The 21,500-nt window shown below is 43.3% G+C and overlaps 1 protein-coding gene across 1 annotated transcript in view; it reads left to right on the top strand.

The window, feature by feature from the left end:
• Positions 1-18,837, top strand: part of LOC310788492 (uncharacterized protein) — a gene marked incomplete at both ends in the record, with an annotated part of 38,403 nt that extends 19,566 nt beyond the window's left edge. The window contains 9 exons of the mRNA XM_083650037.1: positions 7,704-7,899; positions 8,132-8,152; positions 16,030-16,249; positions 16,584-16,838; positions 16,966-17,214; positions 17,407-17,664; positions 18,316-18,618; positions 18,718-18,786; positions 18,822-18,837. Of these exons, the coding sequence (XP_083506163.1) occupies positions 7,704-7,899; positions 8,132-8,152; positions 16,030-16,249; positions 16,584-16,838; positions 16,966-17,214; positions 17,407-17,664; positions 18,316-18,618; positions 18,718-18,786; positions 18,822-18,837 (1,587 nt within the window). The remainder of the gene's footprint in view (positions 1-7,703; positions 7,900-8,131; positions 8,153-16,029; positions 16,250-16,583; positions 16,839-16,965; positions 17,215-17,406; positions 17,665-18,315; positions 18,619-18,717; positions 18,787-18,821) is intronic.
• Between the last annotated feature and the right edge of the window lie 2,663 nt (positions 18,838-21,500).

The following is a 21,500-nucleotide window of genomic DNA, read 5'->3' as shown; positions in this document are numbered from 1 at the left end:
GAGGAAATTAAAACAGAAGTGGATTTATAGTTAGAAAGAGTGCTAAAAAAGAGAGTTTTTTTTTTTTTTTTTTCCAAAAAAATTCATAGATAAGCCGCACCGTTATATAAGCCGCAGGGCCAAAAAACAGGGAAAAAGCCGCAGCTTATAGTCCGAAATTTACGGTATATATATATACTGTATATAAAAGGTCACTTGCAGCCCGCTGTATCTCTGTTTCAATTTTTGTCCCACATTGAGGCCGTGCAGCGGGCAAGCCTAGGAATCGAGCACGCGTAGCGCGCAAGATTTCTGGTACATATATACATACTTTAGACACTGTCTAATAGACAGTATGTGAATATTTAGTCATGGTGACTGATGCACTGCACACGTACTTCATGTATTGTAGATCTATTATGTATTACTTTCTCTACTAATTTATGTCTAGGATTAAAGAGATGAATGTATGTCTTGGCATGTTTGTATATGATGCAGAAATCAGATCATCACATAATGTTTCATTGTCATTATTCCAGTTTCTCTCATCAGAGTTTAAAACCTGTAGCAGTAGCCACGTTCTTGTGGAATCTCTTCTGTCAAGCAGCAGAGAGGGAACAACAGACAGGAGAGAAGACGCTGGAGCTGTTATCATCAGTGTGCAGTTACACCACATTCCCTCTCAAACAACCAACATCTGTCAATATGAAGTATCAGAGTGATGTCCTACTGCACCTGTACTCCCATGTGAACTATGAGACTAAAACAGGCAGGAGTGTCCTTCCAGCATTACAGTCAGTTTACCAGTCAGCTCCTGCAGTCTGGACCATCAACCTCTCAGAGGGAAAGGCCTCCCTCCTCCTGGAAGTGCTGAAACTCCAAAAGAAACCAGTGGAACTGACAAGCTGGTCAGATGAAGAGAGTGAAATGTGGAGTTTCCTACAGTGTCTGCCTCACATCTCAGAGCTCAGGTGATGGGATTAATATTACAATTCTGCATGTGAAATAATCCAGTCTTCCTATTCAAAACATTATTTAACTTTAATTTAACCATGAGGTCAATTATTATTATAATTTTTTAATTCTCAGTCAGGGCCTCCAGAAAGATCCATCCCAACTTAGGGGGTCTGGGTAGTGTAGATGTAAAAACACTCTCCTACCACCGCGGAGACCTGAGTTCAATTGCCAGCAGTGGTACTGTACTTCCGGCTTGGTCAGATTGGCAGTGTTCGCTGGTGGGAAGGGTTTGATTCCTTGTTGCTGTACTCATGCCTCCTCTGGTCGGACGGGGCATCTGTTCAGCGGGGAGGGGAACTGAGGGGACTTGCGTGTTCCTCTGCACCAGTTACATCTTCCTGGTGACACTCCTCGCTTTCAGGTGAAAAGAAGCGGCTGGTGACTGCACATGTATCGGAGGAGGCATGTGAGAGTCTACACCCTCCCCAAATCACCAAAGGGGATGGAGCAGCAACTGGGACCACTTAGGCAGGGGGAAATTGGACCTGTTAAATTGGGAGAAAAAGGGGGGGAATTCTAAAATCCATTCCAACCTACTGAGAATCCCCCTCCCAGTTTCCAAGAATAAAGTGTACATACAGTATTTTAACTGCCTTTAAACATATCAACATGCAGATTAAAATATGGTGACAAATCCACATGAAGAAATATTTAACATTGACCTACAGCATGCATGTCCAAAGTCCGGCCTGGGGGCCAATTGCGGCCCGTGGAATGATTTTAAGTGGCCCTCGTCTTGTCTCTCAAAATATACTATTATGTGGCGCTCCACACAGTATTGGTTAATCAAGCAAGTTCAATAAGCATTTTTTCCATTCACCTAATGATGACAGCACTATCATACAGTTTGTAGACAAGCACCAAGTGGAAATAATGTTTTCAGACAGTAAACAATATCCTTAGAGTCCAATTGCATTGTATGTGATTTCTCTATTTATTTATTTTATAACCCAACAGTCTGCCTTTCAGTTCAGCTTCCAAAAGATATAAAGTGTATTATAATATTAACGTTTTTTCTACACTGTACATTGTGATGTAATTTGACATGTAAAAAGCTCAGTGATGTGATGTTTTCTATATGTTTTATATTTCAGTTTTTGGTTATTGTGGCTCCTGCCTTTATGTTTTGAACCCTCTGCAGATTCACCATTCCTCAGAATCAAACACCATCACTTGTAGAGGGGAGAAAGAAGGAAAAATTTCTAATGAATCTGTGTCTGCAAGCAGCGCTCCATCAGAGGACAACCATACAAAGTGCAGTAGACAAGGTGTTTTCACTCTCTACATATTGGCATGATGAATGGGATTTCCTACTGGACCTGTACGCCCATCTAAAGGACTATGAGACTCAAAAAGGCATGAGTGTCCTTCCAGCATTACAGTCAGTTTACCAGTTCGCTCCTGAAGTCTGGACCATCGACCTCTCGCAGAGAAAGGTCTCCCTCCTCCTGGAAGTGCTGAAACTCCAAACAGAAAAGAAACAAGTGCAGCTGACAGGTTGGTCAGATGAAGAGAGTGAAGTGCGGAGTTTCCTACAGTGTCTGCCTCGCATCTCACGACTCAGGTAAATGGATTATAATTCATTCACATGATTTCAGTCTACATATAAAAGTTATCACACATGAGACAGTGTGTGGATATTTAGTCATGATTAATGCACACATATACATATCCATCTACGATACTGTATATTACTTTCTACTTATTTCTCTCTAGCATTTAAGAGATATGTCTGTCTTGGCTGATTGGTTCTCTGCTGTATATGATGCAGAAATCAGATCATCACATAACTTTTCATTGTCATTATTCCAGTTTCTCTCATGGGTGCTTAAAACCTGTAGCCACGTTTTTGGGGAATCTCTTCTGTCAAGCAGCAGAGATGGAACAACGGACAGGCGAGAAGATACTGGAGCTGTTATTATCAGTATGCAGATACAATTCATTCCCTTTCCAATATTTGCATGTTTTTCATGATGATGAAAAGAAGGCTCAGTTTTGTATCCTACTGGACCTGTACTCCCATGTGAAGGACTATGCGATTCAAACAGGCACGAGTGTCCTTCCAGCATTACAGTCAGTTTACCAGTCAGCTCCTGCAGTCTGGTCCATCAACCTCTCAGAGAGAAAGGCCTCCCTCTTCCTGGAAGTGCTGAAATTCCAATTAGTAAAGAAACCAGTGGAGCTGAGAGGCTTGTCAGATGAAGAGAGTGAAGTGTGGCGTCTCCTACAGTGTCTGCCTTACATCTCACAACTCCGGTAAATTGATTATAATTCACTCGCATGATTTCAGTTTACATATAAAAGTTATGACCCATTAGACAGTATGTGGATATTTAGTCATGATTAATGCATACATACTTCATATAAATCTACTATATTACTTTCTACAAATTTCTCCCTAGCATTTAAGATGTATGATGTATGTCTTGGCTGATTGGTTCTCTGCTGTATATGATGCAGAAATCAGATCACATCATTTTTCATTGTCATTATTCCAGTTTCTGTCATCGGAGTTTAAAACCTGTAGAAGTAGCCACGTTTTTGGGGAATCTCTTCTGTCGAGCAGCAGAGAGGGAACAACAGACAGGAGAGAAGACGCTGGAGCTGTTATCATCAGTGTGCCGTTTCAACTCATTCCCTTTCCATCATGTTCATGCTGATAACAAGCATCGGTGTTATATCCTCCTGGAGCTGTACTCTCATGTGAAGGACTATGACACACAAACAGGCAGGAGTGTCCTTCCAGCATTACAGTCAGTTTACCAGTCAGCTCCTGCAGCCTGGACCATCAACCTCTCAGAGAGAAAGCCCTCCCTCCTCCTGGAATTGCTGAAACTCCAATCAGAAAAGAAACAAGTGGAGCTGACAGGCTGGTCAGATGAAGAGAGTGAAGTGTGGAGTCTCCTACAGTGTCTGCCTCACATCTCACAGCTCAGGTAAATGGATTGTAATTCATTCACATGATTTCAGTCTAGACATAGAAGTTGTATCATTAGACAGTATGTGGATATTTATTCTAGATTGATGCATTTCATTTGTACTTAACACCTTAAGTGCCATAGCCGAAATAATTCGTCTTACATAATCCAACGCTTAAGTGCCAGAGCCGAGTTTACTCGTCTTACATAAACATTTTTTTTTTTTGACGGTGGGACATCAATCAACAACTTTTACATCTTCGAGATCACTATTGGAGCAAGATAATGTGTATAATCTATTTTACCGACCCACTAAGTGTTGACAGTGCTCCCCCAGACGACCGAAATCAAAGAAAAAACTGCCGGGAGCAAGCCGTTCAAGGAAATGGCGTGGCGATTTTACAGTAATCCATTCAAGACTTGTCTTGCCTGAGAGCGGCCGCGCACCGGCAGCAGCACACAGAGAGCGGAGAGCGATTTGCAAAATAGATCATAGGTGAAACACACTTTGAAACACCTCAGAAAGGCCAGAATCAACATCTGCCCATCGCCCACGCATTCCCCGGCCCATCTTGACTCGCACAAGGAGCGTCCGCACGCAGGCAAGCAGGCAGGCAGGCACACAGGCAGGCAGCAGCAAAAGCGCTTCTGACACGCCCGCTGTAGAGCCAGGAGGAAGGAGGAGAAGACACACGGAGGGAGGAGTTTGAATGAGAGGGGTGTTTCCTGTTGTTATGGAGGAAATTACTGTTCAAAACTATTGTTTAGAATGTCTGACGGTCTTACTGATGCCAAAAATGAATGGTTAAAGTGACTGTTTCACAAAAAGCCATTTATCTCTGAATAAATTTCCAGACGCTGAAACCATGCTGTACTCAACGGCTAATATCTACATAACTACTAACTCTGCAAACTAACTCTTTTAGACAGAGAAAGCACACATTCTATTAGTTATTTTTAGATGATTGGTGTTCATGAATTCTTAACAGAAAAGAATCCTCGGCCGTTGTAAAATGAGCCAGAATCGTCAAAAACACCCCTGGCACAACTTACCCACAGGATTGAAAACATGGCTGGCACTGAATGTGTTAATAATACAGATTGTGTATTTCTTTCTCTTTGCTGATTTCTTGATACAGTTGAAGTGTTCATATTGTTTTGTTTTCTATGAGGCAGACATCAGATCATCACATTATTTTTCATTGTCTTTGTTCCAGTTTCTGTCATAGGCATTTAGAATCTTTTGAAAGAGCCAAGTTCCTGAGGAATCTCTTCTGTCGAGCAGCAGAGAGGGAACAACAGACAGGAGAGAAGATGCTGCAGCTGTTATCATCAGTGTGCAGTTACAACACATCCCCACTCAATTATATTGCGCATCTTCATCGGGGGGATCGGGAGGATCAGTGTGATTTCCTACTGGACCTGTGCTCCCATGTGAAGGACTATGAGACTCAAACAGGCAGGAGTGTCCTTCCAGCATTACAGTCAGTTTACCAGTCAGGTCCTGCAGTCTGGACCATCAACCTCTCAGAGAGAAAGGCCTCCCTCCTCTTGGAAGTGCTGAAACTCCAATCAGAAAAGAAACCAGTGGAGCTGAGAGGCTGGTCAAATGAAGAGAGTGAAGTGTGGAGTTTCCTACAGTGTCTGCCTCACATCTCACAGCTCAGGTTAATTCATTCACACATGCTTTCAGTTTACATATGTTTACATATAAAAACTGTCTCACTACACAGTATGAGGATATTTCAATCATGAGAGACTTGTAGGAAAGATTAACAAACTTTATTGAACCAATAAAGAGTTTAAGCGTGGCGTATGACTCCATGATATGACGCTCCTCTTTGATATGAGAGAAGGGGGGGCGTCAGTGCTGTATGGGATAGATAATCCCCCATAGGGATTTCTACAGGAGCCATGACATTGGTGGTGGTCAGGGGAGGGGGTGGGCGAAACTTTTGCTCCAGTGATGATGAACAGCTTGCTGGGGATGCTGGCACAAATGTGAGTGATGACTGCACAGATGTGACTAAAGGTGTGGTGAGCTTTATATAGTACCGGGAGAAGGGCATTTGTGACGTCAGCAGTGACCCCACTCAAGCAACTGACGTCACCCGAGCAATGGTGACGTCATCAGGGATGGCGACGTCATCAGTGATGTCACTTGAGCAGGGAGTTACACCCCCAGATGACAAGGGGCATGAACAGTATGGGGTGCACTAAACTATGCTGTAGAGGTCAGTCTTCCATGATTGAAATATAGTCAAGACAACACTTAATCTTGATTGTTAATACAGATACATTTCTTATTAATTTCTCTTTACTGATTTGTCCCGTTGGAGAGATACATTGTCCATATTGATTTGTTCTCTATATGATGCAGAAATCAAATAATGGCATAATGATTGATTTTCACTGTTTCAGTTTCCGTCAGGGGTGGAAAAACCCCCCAGGGCAAGCCAAGTTCTTGGGGAATCTCTTCCTTCGAACAGCAGAGAGTGACCAACAGACAGGAGAGAAGATACTGGAGCTGTTATCATCAGTGTGCAGTTACGACACATTCCCTTTCAATGATGATGATGATGATGATAATATAAAGGAGGATCAGTGTTATATCCTACTGGACCTGTACTCCCATGTGAAGGACTATGACACTCAAACAGGCATGAGTGTCCTTCCAGCATTACAGTCAGTTTACCAGTCAGCTCCTGCAGTCTGGACCATCAACCTCTCGGAGAGAAAGGCCTCCCTCCTCTTGGAAGTGCTGAAACTCCAATCAGAAAAGAAACCAGTGGAGCTGACAAGCTGGTCAGATGAAACGAGTGAGAGTGAGATTGAAGAGAGTGAAGTGTGGAGGTTCCTACAGTGTCTGCCTCACATCTCACAGCTCGGGTAAATGGATTTTAATTAATTCACGTTTTCAGTTTAGAAATAAAAGTTACCTCATTATTAGACACTATGTGGATATTTAGTCATGATTAATGCACTGCACACATAGTTCATGTAAATCTATTCTGTAATACTTTCTCTACTTATTTCTCCTCAGCATTCCAGGGATACACACCTGTCGACCCAGGTAAATGGACTGTAATTAATTTAAAAAAAAATCAGTCTGCATATAAAAACTCTCACAGTATATAAACATCGAACACAAAGTTAGGAAATTTGTGTTTGGTAGATTATTTCTCTGTGGTAACAATGCTTCTTGGCAATACATTTTATACCGTTGGAAAACCTGTTTATTTGTCTTTTAAATGGTGCCCCATTTGTAAGGAACATGCAGGGGCGGACTGGGACCATAATTCAGGCTGGGCATTAGATACCATGCAGGCCAGGCCAACAGAGAAAAATAATCTACCAAACACAAATTTCCTAACTTTTTGTTCGATGTTTATTTATTCCTGCTTGATGTGTTGCATTTGTTTCCAAGGTCGTTAAGGAAGATGCTTTTTTTTAATACTCTCATTTTACTGATTTCTGCCTAATTAAAGAGATACAGTGCCTGTCCATACAGTTTTGTTCTCTATGATCTCAAAATCAAATCATGACATAATCATTCATTCTCACTGTTCCAGGGGCAGCTGTTGGTGGTACAAAGACTCACAAGAAGCCAAGTTCTTGATGAATCTCTTCTGTCAAGCAGCACAGAGGGAACAACAGACAGGAGAGAAGATACTTGAGCTGTTATCATCAGTGTGCAGTTATGAGACATTCCCTATCAGTCACCCAGAGTATAACGTAGATATTGTGGATCAGTGTGATTTCCTACTGGACCTGTACTCCCATGTGAAGGACTATGATACTAAAACAGGCAGGAGTGTCCTTCCAGCATTACAGTCAGTCTACCAGTCAGCTGCTGCAGTCTGGACCATCAACCTCTCACAGAGAAAGGCCTCCCTCCTCCTGGAAGTGCTGAAACTCCAATCAGAAAAGAAACCAGTGGAGCTGAGAGGCTTGTCAGATGAAGAGATTGAAAGTGAAAGTGAATGTGAGTTCCACTTCCAAGAGAGTGAAGTGTGGAGTTTCCTACAGTGTCTGCCTCACATCTCACAGCTCAGGTAAATGGATTGTAATTAATTCACATGTTTTCAGTTTACAAATAAAAGTTACCTCATTATTAGACATAGACAGTATGTGGATATTTAGTCATGATTAATGCACTGCACACATACTTCATGTAAATCTATTCTGTATTACTTTCTCTACTTATTTCTCCTCAGCATTCCAGAATCTCGACCCAGGTAAATGGACTGCAATTCATTCCCCAAAAAAATCAGTCTACATGTAAAAACTTGCGCTATACAATATTTATTCTTGCTTTATGCGTTGCATTAGTATTTAAGGCAGATGCATTTTCTTTTATTATTTTCTCTTTACTGTTTTCTGCCTACTGTTAAAGAGATACAGGGCCCTTTCTTCACAAAAGCGGTAATTTGGAGTTTAGAGTTTGCGCTCATTTAATGCCATGCAAATTGGGAGCGGGCACAAGCGCATGCCTGTTATAATTGTACTGGGCATACTGTAGGCGTGCCACATGCCAAAGCAGGCGTTTCAGCACTAAAATGTGGGGATAGATGGCATTATCCTATCGTCAGCAGCGCACAATTACTTTGCGCTAAGAGCTTTGAAAAGCACCTCTTAGGCACTAAAACACTCGCTGCGCTTGAGCGCAGGCGCGGACTGCATAATCGGGCATGTCGGGCAAATGCCCGGTGGCCTGGCCTGGCCTGGCCTGCAAAAAAAAATATATATCTATATATATATATATATTTTTTTTTTTGTGTGCCCGCAGTCAGGCCACTCACTGAACAGCAGGCCAGGCACCGCCTACTGGTTTACTAGTGGTTTTATTACTTTATTCAGGGTTAAAGTGGGTGCATCTCATTGTAAAAGTGGACTTGGCCCAAATTGGGCTTCAAACGGCCCAAATTGGGCTTCAAGCGGCCCAAATCTGGCTTTAAACGACCCAAATTGGGCTTCAAACGGCCCAAATCTGGCTTCAAACGGCCCAAATTGGGCTTCAAGCAGCCCAAATCGGGTTTCAAACGGCCCAAATCTGGCTTTAAACGACCCAAATTGGGCTTCAAACGGCCCAAATCTGGCTTCAAACGGCCCAAATTGGGCTTCAAACGGCCCAAATTTAGCTTCAAACGGCCCAAATTTTTCGTCGGCCCATATCGGCCTGGCCTGCTTGGTATCTAATGCCCGGCCTGAATTATGATCCCAGTCCGCCCCTGCTTGAGCGCACCATAATCTCCACGCTGCGCAGCGCAGAAATGTCATTACACATGGACGTGCCACGCCAGGACATCAAATTCTGCGGTAACGCTTTAGAATACAGCCCGCAAAAATAATCTAGCAGAAAGGGCCCTCAGATTTTGAGATACCTCTATACTACCCAAGGTTGAACAAAACACAACAATGCTTTTTCTTATCTTTAGGGTCTCCCAATAATGAAATTGATTGTTGTCACAAATTTTTTTGGGGGATTTCTTTTTTTTTGGGCTGTTCTTTAGAACTACCCCAAACCCTGAAAAAGAGCCAAATTAGGCCAGTCCGAATAGGGGAGAGGTGACAAAAAAGCCCATAACTTGAGAATGCTCACTCTTTTCCTCATCAGATTTGCAGAGGTATGAACCAGGTGGCTGCCCTACATCACCAAATAGTCAGAAAATGAATACTATCGCCTCACAGCTCGAAGGTCGTGGGTTCGATTCCCACCTGGGACGATGTGAACGCTGAAGGAATGCGTGCCCGTCCGCATGTCCTCGAGTGCCCACCGCCCGGGTGGGGTCGTCAAAAGGGCCTTTCTGTGTGGAGTTTGCATGTTCTCCCCGTGCCTTCACAAAAACATGCAATATCCTGGTTGCTAATGTGGTTCCTCCTCTGGTCGTTAAGGGCGCCTGTTCAGAGGGAGGGGAACTGGTTGGAATAGCGTGAACCTCCCACGTGCTATGTCCTACCGGTGAAGCTTCCTCTGGCAGGTGAAAAGAAGCGGCTGGCTGACTGCCCATGTCTCGGAGGAAGCATGGAGCCAGTCTCGGCTCTCCCCAGATCGGCAGAGGATGGAGTAGCAACCAGGATTGAGAAATCAAGTGAGCACTAATGGGGGATAAAATGGGATAAAAAATCGGGGGGGGGGGAATATCATGAATTATAGTCCTGTCAACATAGCTTCAGTTTAGACGGAAATTGTACTTTGTGGTGATAGAAACATAGGACTCATCACTTTTCTCTCATTTATCAGAAAAACAGAAATACCTAAAAAATATACCCTTACTGAATTGTCTAGGGTGCTATTGAACACTAACCAGTAGTTGTATGGAGATCTGTATCTGGTACCGTTCTATTGCAAATGAGATTTCTTTAGACATAGGCCTACTACCTCTTCTCTGAAACAGTCAAATTAGGTCATTCCGAATGGGGGATAAGTGGAATAATACTACTACTACTAATAATAATAATACATTTTATTTGGTGACACCTTTGAAAACACCCAAGGTCATTGTACAGTGCATAAAAGAGACATAACATTCTAAAAGATCATACATAAAAACAAGTATGGCAAACACCAGCAGCATTAAAATACGCCGAACGTAGATAAAAGAAAAGACAGGAGATACACACGGCAGGCGAATAACAGATTGTGTGCTGTATATGATTAAATTGAGTAGGCCAATTTGAACAGGTGGGTTTTGAGGTGGGATTTGAATGTGGTGATGGAGTCGACTCATAGTAGTTAACCACGTGTGGTTCCCCAAACTCTCCTGTACCAGTGGGGAGTTGTTGGACCAAGTTGTTGGCTATGGTGGTGAAGAACTCATTAAAGCTGTCAGCCACCATAGCTTCATCAGAGCTAATAGCTCCATTTATACTTAAGCCGATCTTATTTCCCTTATTTTTAGCATTTTCACTTTGCACTGCGCACTGCTGCTCGGTCCCGTCCGTGCGCCCTTGGCACACCACCGCGCTGATAAGTCTGTGCCTCCCGACACCAGGTTATAGTCGGCGTCCTGACTTCCACGGCCGCTCCAATAGCGTCGGAACACGAACATCCACACTAAACAACACTACTAAACTGTTGCTTTTCCAATCCACGCACCTGATTTCCCACACCTGCGAGCAGTGTTGGGCAAGTTACTTTCAAAATGTAATATACTACACATGACTAGTTACTTTCATTGTAAAGTTACTTTACAATATTACTTTCTGTAATATGTAACTCGTTACTTATTACACTACTTTTGCATTACTTTTACCAAAACAATAGCAGCAGCAGAATGACATCGCCGCCCCGGAACCATCCCGAAAAATAATGTCAACCGCCTTGAAGTCAGTGTAAACAATCCAAAATTCTAAATGTTATTATTTTCCTTTGTTATTGTCATCTGTAGTGGTTATTTGCATAAAAACAGACAGTTTGATTAGGAAATGATTGTATCTTTTTTAAATATGTGCTTTAACAACCGGCAACCGCTGAGAATCATGGGAAACGTAAGTCCAGGAATAAGGTGAATAAGTACAGATCTTGTTGCCCTCTAGTTACAGGCTAAATTCACTCCTTGTACCCTGTAGTTACACTATAAGCATAAGGGTGGTACCCTGTACTTTGCCTGTAAGTATATAGGCTACAGAATTGGTCCCCTGCTTTAGAATACAGCCTGCGCACCTGAATTGGTCCCCTGCTTTAGAATACAGCCCGCGCACCTGTAGTTACACTGTAGTTACTATGTAAGTGTGGGCGAATTGACACAGCTTCAGAATACAGCCCGTGACCCCGTAGTTACTCTGTAAGTACAGGTGTGGTACCCCGTAATTACCCTATAAGTACACACAGTTATAAATGATGTGTAAATCATTTACAATTCATTTACAAGGCTTTCTGCATCCCCTAATCTAAAGTGTAAACCATTCATCACACATAAATGCAGGCCCGCCGCACCCCATTACGCAGAGTACGCAGACTGCGTAGGGCATCATGTGACTGAGGGCACTTTTTTCTCTTTTTTTTGGTGCCCTCAGTCAGGCCACTCACTGAACAGCAGGCCAGGCGCCGCCTACTGGTTTACTAGTGGTTTTATTACTTTATTCAGGGTTAAAGTGGGTGCATCTCATTGTAAAATTGGACTCGGCCCAAATTGGGCTTCAAGCGGCCCAAATTGGGCTTCAAGCGGCCCAAATCTGGCTTCAACCGGCCCAAATCTGGCTTCAACTGGCCCAAATCTGGCTTTAAACGACCCAAATCGGGCTTCAGACGGTCCAAATCTGGCTTCAAACAGCCCAAATCTGGCTTCAAACGGCCCAAATTGGGCTTCAAACGGCCCAAATTGGGCTTCAAACAGCCCAAATTTTTCGCCGCCGCCCTTCAGACGCCGGCACGCACGTCGGCCTGTATCGGCCTGGCCTGCTTGGTATCTAATGCCTGGCCTGAATTATGATCCCAGTCCGCCCCTGCTTGCATGTACAGTTTAACAATCACTTGTTTGCTGACATGTACAGTAATTCTAACAATTGTTTGTTTCCCACATGTAATGAAATGTGAGATACACTAGTATCGTTCATAATTAATGATTTTGCAGTCTTTCGTTTGACAGTTATTGAAAGTTTAACGGGGGGGGGGGGGGGGGGGCACCACAAAACAATTACGCTTAGGGCACCCAAATGGCCAGCAGCGGCCCTGCATAAATGTGTTACATACAAGGGGGTAGCTCTGTCAAAATTTAAGCCAATGCGGAAGTGCACTTAAACCTGCATTATTTCGAATGGCCTGCAGGGGGCGACCCATTGGTCCGTGGACTTCTGTTTTTTGACGCCTCACATATGGCATTTTGGCCATTACCATCTTGGATCTCGACACAAGTCCATCGGTTTCCCACAGAGCACGGCCTGCTATTGGTCCGTGATCAGCGAGCTGTGTGATCAATGGACAAGTGACCTGTCAATCACGCCCCAAAACATAGTCTGAATATAGCGATTGAGACCATAAATGCATTAGGAAAGTGTTTACTGAGGCCATACTTGAGGCTTGAAAACAGAAGTCCACAAACCAATGGATCGCCCCCTGCAGGCAAAGACGACACTTCCGCATTGGCTTCAATTTTGACAAACAGAGCTACCCTCTTGTATGTAAAGCTGCGTTCACACAGACCTATTAAAGTTTTTCGCTGGCATCGAATTTACATACAAAGTCAATGCAAACGAGCGATTGTGCGTATATTCACCCGGGAGAAATATCGCTGGGCGTCCGAGCGACAGAGACAGAGCGATAGGGAGAAAAATTGCTCGTCGCCCGAGATGAAATATCCCAATTCGAGCGAAATTACGCTGGCATCAGTCGCTCGCTGTTCAACGCTGATTGGCTGCCGTGTGAGAGTGAGTCAAGGATCACACTGGCTTGGAACAAACCGCTGGTTTATTGTGTGGCAACAAACTGCATTGACAGCTGATTGACAGGCTGACAGCTGACAGGAAGTGAAGTCTGTACTACCGGTATAGAGCTCGCGTTAGGAGCACGCTGATAGGCTTAGCTTGTAAACAACTACGGTGGCTCGTAGTGGACAAATATCATGACATTGCGTAACATTATAGCCCCCAGATGTCCGTCAATTCTTGTGCCTGTTGATGAGCGATTTAAACAGAGCGACAGAGCGATTCCAAAGGGTTGAATCGAGCGACAGAGAGAAAAATAAATATCTCGGTGTGAACACAGCTCAACACATTTATGTGTGAGGAATGGTTTACACTTTAGATTAGGAGATGCAGAAAGCCTTGTAAATTAATTGTAAATTATTTACACATCATATATAACAGGTGAGGAACACTTTATTTACTAAAGGTTTATAGATCACACATTTGTATATGTTAACATAACATTTATTAATCATCTATAAATGTATATTCATGTTTTGTAAATGGTTAGTTCATCATTAACTAAAGGCTTATAAATGACTTCCGACTGAACATTATTATAAAGTGTTACCCATTCATTCTCACTGTTTCAGTACCCCGGATGTGTTGTGGCACAAAAGCTTAGAAGCCAACATCTTGAAGAATCTCTTCTGTCAAGCAGCAGAGAGGGAACAACAGACAGGAGAGAAGATACTGGAGCTCTTATCATCAGTGTGCAGTTACAAGACATTCCCTCTCGAAACATCTGTCAATATGACCTATCAGTGTGATTTCCTACTGGACCTGTGCTCCCATGTGAAGGACTATGAGACTCAAACAAGCAGGAGTGTCCTTCCTGCATTACAGTCAGTGTACCAGTCAGCTCCTGCAGTCTGGACCATCAACCTCTCACAGAGAAAGGCACCCCTCCTCCTGGAAGTGCTGAAACTCCAAACAGAAAAGAAACCAGTGGAGCTGAGAGGCTGGTCAGATAAAGAGAGTGAAATGTGGTATTTCCTACATTGTCTTGAGCTGACAGGCTCGTCGGATGAAGAAAGTGAAGCATGGCAGTTCCTACAGTGTCTGCCTCACATCTCACAGCTCAGGTAAATGGATTATAATTCATTCACATGATTTCAGTCTACATATAAAAGTTATCACACATTAGACAGTATATGGATATTTAGTCATGAGTACATACTTCATATAAATCTACTATGTTACTTTCTACTCATTTCTCCCTAGCATTTAAGATATATGGGGCTCTATTCTCCCCCTGGCCTTAAATCTGTGTTTATGGCTGGGCGCGGCGCTATTAGTGGGCGTGGTCACGCTCATTCCATAATTTTTCCTTGACTCTAAAGTCAGATTGCGTCGGCGCTAACCATTTAACCACGCCTTTTTAAGCATAGAATTATTCACAACTGTGGCCATTGGTGATCTCCAGTAAACCAATCACATTCTTCCCTTCCAAGCTCCAATCCACGGAGCGATTCGATCCAGTCTGGTTGTGGCTGCATGCTGTCATCTATCCATGCCAATTTGGACATCTCAGCGCATCACAGATCATAGCCTAAACACCTCTCCCGCACACACGCTGAAGAAGGGCTGGTGCCCAAACGTCTGTGTGGCAATAAAAGTATTGAACTTGGAGCACTGTCCTCCTTTCTCAACGGTCCTAAAAAATCTAATCCGACCCAACCCAACCCGCTTGAGACGCGGACTGAGATCAACTCGCCCGCCGTTGTCACATACACTCAGCCCGAGACCAAAACAAACAAACAAACAAACAGTTATTAGACCTAGGACATTAGAAAAAGTGTGAAATTAATGCTGCTGCGGCTCAAATAATGGGGATGGTATGTATGTGTGTTACTGCCATAAATGTTTTTCAGCTTTCATGCTTTTTATGGTCGTATGCTTATCCCTTTTCGGGCTCTCTCTCTCCTGCACGTCTGCTGCGGGGCTACTGCGTGCGTAATTGCGCACGCAGTAGCCCCGCATTTCCCACCAATTTAGTCCATCATTTTCCCCTTGGCGCACATAAAGACACATGCTTCCGTCACTGTCTGCTTGATGGGAGAGGGACTTCAGCTGTAGGCTACTCGTGACAAAACCAGACATTTAATTTTCAACAGTTAACTTTTGCAGTAGCTATTCCTAGGTTACTGGCCCCGCCGCACTGAATAAGGCCTGGTTTTGAAAAGCGTTAACCGCAAAATTAACGCCCGTTGGGGAGATCGGTTTAGGCTGGTATTTAAGGCCGAAACGCCCATTCTGGCCTATTCTGGCACTGCGCCATGCCTCTTAAGCGTAAAGCGCATTTCGGGGCGTAAGAACATGACGGTATCTTCCCAAGTCAGCGGTAGGCAGGTGTAAAGTATGTTTTTTTGCATTTAAGACCAGTTTAGCGCCTAAGGCCAGGGGGAGAATAGAGCCCATGATGTCTGTTGGCTCATTGGTTCTCTGCTGTATATGATGCAGAAATCAGATCATCACATAATGTTTCATTGTCATTATTCCAGTTTCTGTCATCAGAGTTTAAAACCTGTAGCAGTAGCCACGTTTTTGTGGAATCTCTTCTGTCGAGCAGCAGAGAGGGAACAACAGACAGGAGAGAAGACGCTGGAGCTGTTATCATCAGTGTGCAGTTACACCACATTCCCTTTCAATCAATCTGTCAACAAGGATCAGAGTGATTTCCTACTGGACTTGTGCTCCCATGTGAAAGACTATGAGACTCAAACAGGCAGGAGTGCCCTTCCAGCATTACAGTCAGTTTACCAGTCAGCTCCTGCAGTCTGGACCATCAACCTCTCAAAGGCCTCCCTCCTCCTGGAAGTGCTGAAACTCCAATCAGAAAAGAAACCAGTGGAGCTGAGAGGCTGGTCAGATGAAAAGAGTGAAGTGTGGAGTTTCCTACAGTGTCTGCCTTACATCTCACAGCTCAGGTAAATGGATTGTAATTCATTCACATGTTTTTGGTTTACAAATAAAAGTTACGTCATTAGTAGGGATACGCACCGAGACCCGGTATCAAACGGACCCCACTGCTAAATTTGTAAATACCGGAGTATCAATAAGTGCTAACTTTAACGGTTCTCGGGTACTGGAGAAATTAAGAAAATACATTTTGGATGTACTTTTTCTGTTTTTTAGACATACAACACAAATACACAATATATTACTCCTAATAACAATGTTTATCCACTGTCAAAATCATATTGTGTTAAATCATTTGGAGGTGTATATTATTCCAGGATTGTCTTTTTCTTTGATTTTCAGACTGTCTGAAGACATGGCATTGCTACTGTTTCGATGGGTAAGAATACAGAGAGTGGCCTGTCCAGTGGCCATCGAAGAGCTTTCCCTTGTCCTAAAGACGAGCCAGCTATCAGACAGAGTGTTGTTGAGGGTTGTCAGTAGTGTGGCATCCCTACTGAGATACTGGACAGTCAGATGTTTGGACCTGACTGAGTTCCCCATCCACCCCAACTTTCTTATGACATTGCTATTTCACCATGATCCTCTTACAATCAAGTAAATCTCTTTACTTTGCTGATCCATAAAAACAGACTAAATCATACCATTCCATATCAATCCTTAAAATAATTTTTCCTAAATGTTCATTCATTTGTATTTTTCCTCTGATCTGTGACTTCCTCAGACTGTGTACACAGCATTTTCAGCAGCTACTTGTCCTGATACATGAGATCCAGGACAAGGACTTGACTGAGTCTTTCTTGAGGAAGGTTGGTGGAGACCTGACCTCCTGCTCTCTGCACTGGGAAGTACTTCACTATCTGCTGCAGCAGCCATCAACTCAGACCATCACTGTTGACTTGAGGAAGACCAGGATCTCAGAGAAGAGAATCACATATGTTCTTCCCTTTCTGGACAGGATTGTTTTTAAAAGGTGTTACAGATGTATTTACTCTTCACTGGATAGAGAAATACATTTGATCCCATTTAATACTTCATTATTAGTTTATTGTTATGCTTATCATCAGTAATAGCTTAAAAAATGCAATGACTGTCAAACAAACCCCTGTAATAGTAATGTCAATATCCAGCATGTTATCCTAACCTAAACACTGTCTACTTTCAGGCCCAGGCCCAGCTTGGTGTTGTCTGCCATCAGAGAGATCTATAAAACACACACCAGTCACCTTATACCTAGTTTACTGAGGTCATTAGATCATGTGATCAACCTGGCGTGCACACAGCTGGACACAACGGACTCTGCTGCTCTGCTGTTCATCCTCCAACATAGTGATGGAGTCCAACTCAAACTGCTGTGGACCTCCTTACCAACAGGCGGAGTACAGTCCATCCTGTCCACACTGGAGAAAGTCTCCCATCTCAGGTCAGACATTATAGTCCATTCCATTTGCATTGCATTCCATTTAAACCATGGCTAACCAATTTGGGGCCTGCCCCCCATTTGTTTTGGCCCACCATGGATTTGACTAAAAGAATCACGTTTAATATTACTGTCTTTCGGAGGTTGTGGCAGGCTAATTTTTAAAGCTAGTGATGGTTCTTATACCATAAACTATAGAAGACCTAATGCATCAATTGTTACCAAGCAGGTCAACCTAGCATGTCGGCAATGGGTGTAAATAACAGTGGCGGCTGATTTCAAATCTTTTTTTCAAGAGGAACCTGGCCAAGATGGTTATTATAACTTTAATAACCATCATTTTAGGCTCACATCACATCTAATGTTTGAGTGAAACTCTTCTGGTTTGGATTAAAATATGCTGGCTAGAGCTGACTATCCTACTATAATTTATATATAGGCCTAATTATATATTTATGTATTATTATGTATTTAGACAATCTATGTAAAAACAATTTGTTCCAGCTGGTTAATTTGAACAGAGTCTAGGTTATAAAGGTCCGTTTTTATTGAATACCGAATAATGGCACAATCACAACTGTATTGATTGTTGGCTGAAATGGTAACATTTATCATATTTCATTTTCTGCATCATTTTCATTTTATTTTTTATAGTTTGGAGAGGACTCTGCTGCTGAGGTTCCTCCACTGCTGCACTGCCTCTGAGGCCCAGCAGGGGGCAGCAGGAGGTCTGCTCAGGACTCTGCAACACAGCCTGGATCTGTCCTGCTCCTCCTGTGTGGAGCTGTCGGAGCAGGAGCAAGGGGAGACTCTGTGTCTGAGCGCTGGAGACTGCAGGGCCATCTCCACTGTGCTGAGACACAGCAGCCAGGACACACAGCTCAACCTACGAGACTGTGAGGTGGAGGACAGTGGACTGGACCTGCTGTTTCCTGTCTTGCACAGAGTCCGCCTGAGGTGAGAGAGAGGAAAAACAACACAACTTTATTACAATCATATTCACGGCCTATTTGAGCACCGTAACATTCTGCTCTTTGCTCTGTTTCTCCCCTTCAGAAGCAGCAAAGCCCTCCTCCTCCAGCTGCTCTCCCTGGTCCCTGTAGACAGTGAAGCGGACACGGTCAGGCGAGCAGAATCCCTCTGTGGAGCCCTGAATGGAGAGCTGGACCTCAGTGAGACCAGACTGGACCAGAGGGCCTGTGGCACTGTGGCTCTAATACTGGAGCGTTCTGAAGGGCTCAGAGAGCTGGACCTCAGTCACTGTCAACTCACTGACCAGCTGCTCCAGACACTGATCCCACACCTGCACAAAGCACAAGTCCTGGAGTGAGTCAGTCCACTAGAATGGAGAAGCATTTGCATGCTTGTATAAATCTGATTCTTATAATCTAATAATATATTGCTTTGTCCTTTGTCTTTTATTGGTGTTATAGTCTGAGTCACAATAAGATCACTGATGCTCTGACTGACAGTTTACTCCAGCTGGTCTCCATCAACAGCTCCATCCACACTGTGCGGTGAGCATGAATATATACTGTATATTGTCTGAATTGTGCATGTTTAATAAATTATATTAAACCTTTTGTATTGTTAGATTTGCAGAGAAATCATTAGTAAATTTAGATTAGGAGTAAACACTGTTACACATTATTCTGGCTGATGAAGTAACATTTGCTCTCTCTGGCATCGTCACAGAGTCTTCAGCAACAACATCATGGACAGAAGCCCCTTTCTGAAAGACAGATGCTTTGAAATGTGGTGAACCAATCAGCAGCAGTCTGTGGTCCAAGCAAGGGGTAACCTAATCTCACGTGGTCTGACCCAACATCTTAGTAATATGTTAAATCGTGTTAATTTTGTCGTTTAGTTTTCATCATATTTAGTCAACCTCACCCTGTTACACTAGGCCTTTTGATTGTGACTGTGCTGAAATTTCTTAATTTTGCACTGAGATGTAAAACTTTAGCCTTGACGTGATAAACCACTGCATCGGTGCATTTAATCGAAACATTGATAGAAAGGACAGATGCACGTCGAACAGAAGCTTCAAAATATCGACGAGACCCGGCACATTCTCATATAGTCTGTACGCAAAATGCCAACACACACTAAGGCCTTACATGCAGCTACGTTGTACTGTGCAAGGTTGTTTTCTTTCTGGACGTGTTGATTTTCTTTGTTTCTTTACTACTATCAATGTTTTTATTAACCCTATAAGCCCGACGGACCCGTATCCGGGTCCAACTGTGGTCAAGCCGACTTCACGCATTTGAAAAGTAGTTCAAATGCTAAAGTGGATTTTTTTTTTCAAATCCATCACACTTAGGAGGCCTGTCCCCCACTAAATCAGCCGTACAATTGTATTTTGTTCAAAGTAGTGTTAATTTTGTCGACGAAAACTATGACGAAAAATGTTAGTCGACTACCTTTTTCCCCAAGACTAAGACGAGACTAAAATGTTTAGACTTTTAGTTTCATTGACTAAGACGAGACTAAAATACTCAAACTTTTAGTCGACTAAAACTTGACTAAACAAAAAGAGGATGATGTTGACTAAATATGGTAAGAACTAACAAGGACATTTGACACAGGACTAAGACTACGACTAAATTTAAAAATAGACAACAAAATTAACACTAATTATAGACTGTTCTTTTAATTATTGCATTATGTGCAGTAACTTCCATAAGGCATACAGCAGCGGGAACACCATGCGCAGGAGGGTGAGGGAGGCTGGGCAATGGCGTGTGACAAGTCTCCCCTGTCCTGATCCCATCAAGGACTATAACAAGTACATGGGTGGGGTGGACCTGTCGGATGCCCTCATCCAGTGGTACTCCGTCAAAGGGAAAACACAGAGATGGTATAAGACCTTCTTTTACCATTTCATAGATTTGGGATCAGGACAGGGGAGACTTGTCACACGCCATTGCCCAGCCTCCCTCACCCTCCTGCGCATGGTGTTCCCGCTGCTGTATGCCTTATGGAAGTTACTGCACATCGTCACATCCCTTGTGTCCTTCCACTTGACAAACAGCATGTTCTCCTTACGCAGCCACCTCATGTCTCCCCTCTCCGCGTTCTTCGGCAAGTCATTTGCCGCTCCTTTTGGGAAACCCACACGCACAGGACGAATGGTGCCACAGGCTGCTGTGCTCGTGGTGGCAAGATGGCGAAACAGGGCGGGGCTAGTATAATAATTATCTACATAAAGTTGATAACCTTTACCTAGCATAGACATAGCCATTGTAAACGCCTTCCTCATCTTCAAAGATTTGGCTGTCGGACGAGGGGAAGTCCCCATGATGCAGAAGAAGTTCCGGGAGGTGCTGATGAGGGAGATGGTGAATGAGGCCAAAGCCATAGTGGCTGCTAGTGCCCCCTGCCCCAGCCTTGTCAACACGTGTGTTCCCTTGTACTTTGGGCCTAATTCCACAGCCAATCGCAGGGTCTGTGTTGTCTGCAACAAAGGCAAGAAAAAGATGAAGACACCCATCTACTGCAGCAAGTGCAACGTTGCACTGTGCCTGACCTCACAAAGGAACTGCTGGGCAGTCTACCACATTCCATCATACAAACCTTGATTTTTCTGTTTTTCATATTTTGTCCCCTGCATAACAAGGTACAGGGATGTGAACTCATGAGCGTGTTTTATTTATTATTATTATTTTCTTTGTCATATTTTGTCCCCTGCATAACAAGGTACAGGGATGTGAACTCATGAGCGTGTTTTATTTATTATTATTATTTTCTTTGTCATATTTTGTCCCCTGCATAACAAGGTACAGGGATGTGAACTCATAAGCGTGTTTTATTTATTATTATTATTTTCTTTGTCA

This window comes from Poromitra crassiceps (assembly GCF_964638095.1).
Source record: "Poromitra crassiceps genome assembly, chromosome: 13".
Lineage (NCBI taxonomy): Eukaryota > Metazoa > Chordata > Actinopteri > Beryciformes > Melamphaidae > Poromitra > Poromitra crassiceps.
Note: the sequence above shows the minus strand (reverse complement) of the source record. Positions and strands in the feature narration are given on the sequence as shown.